The sequence below is a fragment of the Penaeus monodon genome, unplaced genomic scaffold (assembly GCF_015228065.2).
Source record: "Penaeus monodon isolate SGIC_2016 unplaced genomic scaffold, NSTDA_Pmon_1 PmonScaffold_24440, whole genome shotgun sequence".
NCBI lineage: Eukaryota > Metazoa > Arthropoda > Malacostraca > Decapoda > Penaeidae > Penaeus > Penaeus monodon.
The window spans coordinates 1-3,764 of record NW_023654632.1 but is presented as its reverse complement, the minus strand read 5'-3'; the positions used below and the strand labels follow the sequence as shown (position 1 = coordinate 3,764).

At 37.2% G+C, this 3,764-nt stretch overlaps 1 protein-coding gene across 1 annotated transcript; it reads left to right on the top strand.

Moving 5' to 3' along the window:
- Positions 1-268: 268 nt before the first annotated feature.
- Positions 269-2,861, top strand: LOC119570319 (1,5-anhydro-D-fructose reductase-like; the record flags this gene model as incomplete). The annotated part of the gene is made up of 5 exons (XM_037918114.1): positions 269-302; positions 424-537; positions 1,075-1,233; positions 2,145-2,245; positions 2,640-2,861. Coding segments are annotated over 5 exons (451 nt in total), but the record flags the coding sequence as incomplete, so codon positions are not given.
- Positions 2,862-3,764: the final 903 nt, after the last annotated feature.

Sequence of the window (3,764 nt, the reverse complement as noted above, 5' to 3'; positions counted from 1 at the left end):
TGCTGAACAGTGTAATGCCATGGTAGTTGCTACAGTCCCAACGATCCCCTTTCCCTTCCAGAGAGGGATGGTGTATGTATATGATATATATATAATATATATATATATATATATATATATATGTATATATATATATATATATATATATATATATATATATATGTATGTATGTATATAAAGGAATATGTTATATTAATTACTATATATAATTTACAGAATTCTTTCCTTGTTATAATCATTACATCTAACATTCAATTTCTCTGAACAGGTTAGCACGACCTGCTATGTGTTATTACATTAGAGTAAATACATTCCCAATATATATCTTATACGATATACAGTATTTATCAAACTTAATATTTTTACTTTCAAATGCCCGGCATCCCTAACAAAACATCAAGGATAATTGTATCTTTTTTATAGGGTAACTTTGCCCTTCCCGCAGGTTGCCGTATCCAGCAGCCACCACCAGGGAAATTCACGTCTTTTCACCAGCAGAAGGAGTTGCGAGCCCTTTGCCACAAGCATAACTTACATGTGTGCTTATGGGCCCCTTGGCGCTCCCTATAAGGACGAGTGGTGAGAGGTCGCTGGTTATGCAAAGAAAGTCGTAACTATGAGTGAGAAATAATCCCTTATTTACACGGGTTTACTTTTACCTCGATTTTGGTTTATGGGTTCGTTGTTGTTTCAAAAGCAGAAGAAGAAAGGAAGGATTTTTTTTTTATAATGTAGGGGGGAGGACTAAATACATTTTACTGAATGATGGAAAAGAGGGAAATGGGTAAACTAACATAGACACCGACGTTGCAAGGCACATTCTGTTCTCTGTCCTCGAGGAAACATTACAGCTAACCCTTACTTTACTCGACGATACCTACACACCAAGCACTGTGTAAAAACATCGTATATGTACCATCGTGTAAAGTAAAAATAACACACATTCATCCTGTATTAGCAAACATTACGTACTGTATGTATATATATTAACTATTAGCTATAAGTACTTAAATTAATAATGAATCCGTTAGCCTAAATGTTCAGTAAAACCATACACGCCCACCCATCCCTCAGGACCATGCAGCCGCCGCCCTGCAGCACCCCGCCGTGACCTCGTTGGCCGCTCGTCTGGGCAGGACGCCTGCACAGGTCCTCCTGCGACACCTAGTCCAGCGGGGCGTCGTCGTCGTGCCCAAGTCCTCGAACCCGGAGCGCCTCAGGCAGAACCTCCGGGTGAGTCCGAGGGTTCTTGAGGGGAGGGTTCTAAGCAGGAGTCTTAAGGGTTCTTGAGGGAGGTGTTCTAAGCAGGAGTCTTAAGGGTTCTTGAGGGGAGGGTTCTAAGCAGGAGTCTTGGTTTGGTGAGGATGTTGCTTTGTCTGGGTTGGTTCGTCAGACAGCGGAATCAAAGGAGTGTGTCTAAGAGATGGAATTAGTCGTGCATTCATTCATTGGATTAAATTTGATTTATTTTCTTATACTTATTATGATTCTGTGGATATAACAATTACTGTATTCTTATTCAATCAGAAAGAATCATATTAAACCAAAGAATATGATAACAACATTTCCGCATACACATCAGTTTACGCTTAAGGTAAGGTTCTAAAAAGCAAATAGACAGATTTGAGAATGCGTTTATGACCGCAGCCACCCTCCCTTCCTGTCTTTCATTCCTTTTTCGCCTTTCTTTACTTTCAGTCCTCTTCCTTTCATCTCCCTTCACTTTCTCTCTCCTCTTTACCTATTTTCTTCTTCTTCTCTCCCTCCCATTTTCTTTAATATCACATCTCCTCTCAATCCTTTCTCTCTCTCTCCTTCATTTATTCCTCTGACTCTTTTTTCCCCTCTCCTTTCTCTTCCCCTTTCCCTTTCATTTATCCTTCTTTTTTCTCTTTTTTTCTCTCTTTCTCTTCTTCTTTCATTCATCCTCTTTCTCTCTTTTTCTTCTTTCTTCTTCATCTCTCTCCTTCATTCATTTTTCTACTCTCCTTTCTTTCCTCTTCTTCCTTTTTTCTCCATTAATTTCTCTTTTCCCCTCTAACCTTCCTTTCCTCTTTCTTTCTTCCCCTCATTCGTTTCTCTTCTCTTCTCTCCTTCCCACCCTCTTCCCATCTTCCCTTTCTCTCACTTTCTCTTATTTTCAGATATTCGACTTCAAACTGAGTGACGAAGACATGCGAGAACTGGACGGCTTAGACCGAGGGAGAGACGGGAAAATCTTCATCTTTAAAAACGTTTATTTAGGGTAAGGATACCTAAAAATATCTAAAATATCTTTCAAAAATAATGAAAATAATACTGGTTGCAGGTCTGATAAGTGTGTTAATAGATATAGTTATCTTCAGGATTCATCAAGTGCAAAAGTTAAATCATGTACAGAAGTTTGTTTTGTACCCTTTGTTTTGCTTACTTCATTGTGTACATAATATCGTTTGTCATTATATCTGGGATATATACTTAATCCGTCGCTAGATTTCGTTACCGTACATTAAGACCCTATGTTACATGCGTAGATAATTATTGTACTACTGCTCTAAGAAGTAACATTTTCTTGAAGAAACTGAAGACGTATCTGCCTGTGTAGCCATCTTAAATTTTGTCATAGTGTATTAGATTTATTTTTTCTTTCTTTCTTCCAGGATTGAGAACCATCCAGAATTCCCATTCCATATTCCATTCTAGAAACTGGAGGCCCAGACTGGTAGCTTCAAATTCCACTTCAAACTTGGAGGGACTTATTTTAAATGATGTTAAGTTCGTGGTGCATGCTTATTTTGTCCATTATTTTTGCTTTACATTTTTCCATCTTGTTTTCTTAATGGAAGTCTCATGTTCTTGAGATAAATTATCTTTTCCTTTTTTTCTCTTTCTTTTATCATCATGTTTAGAGAATAGTGAAGAGATTATTGTTCTGATGCTTTATAAAGTTTTATCTAGCACTAATAGCATAAATATTACCTTATCAATCGAATATTCACAAAAATGGAAAGAAAAACTTTAAACATGAAAGCACCTTTCCCTTCTCTTCGATACTAAGTTAAAGCTTACCTTATCGCGGTGCCTGTCTTGTGACGTAAGCGATTTACTATTCATGATTATACTTAGGCAATACGTGGTGAGGGCCCAGTTCTCTTCCACAGTTTTTCTTCTTGGTTGTCTCCAGTAGTAGCCTATCCGTGAGACAGATGCCAACCTGGTAATTCATAGTCTCGAGGACAGGCATTACACATTGCTCAAGGGTGACCTGGTAACCTCATTATCCTACGTCGAAACTCCATAGCCGGTTGCAGTTTAATGTCATATCCAGGACGAAAGTTAAACCTTATGGGGAATAAATAGAGTTTTATTCCTCATACGATACAAGTAGTGAGCATAACAAAAATATACAATATTTGTAATCCTCCATATAGAATTGATTAGGTTTTTAGCACTTGATAAGAAATGTGCCAAGGAGGTGGTTATTTGTCTCGATGTCTCAGACACTGTAGATTTAAATTATTCAAGACAATGTAAGAGTGAGTAAAATTGTATATTTTATTCATTATTTCCACTGAGGTTGATTGAGAGGGTACTATCGTTCAAATTGTTTATTAATCTTTCTTTGTACCTAAAATGATAAACTGAAATATCTTATCCCGAGTCGCAATTGCTTTTATAAGTCAACATTGGAGTACAAGAACAAACATCACTATATTCTGTATAGGAAAGTAAAACAATATAACTGAATCTGTGAATAACCTTTAGAAAACCTATTGCACTGTTTT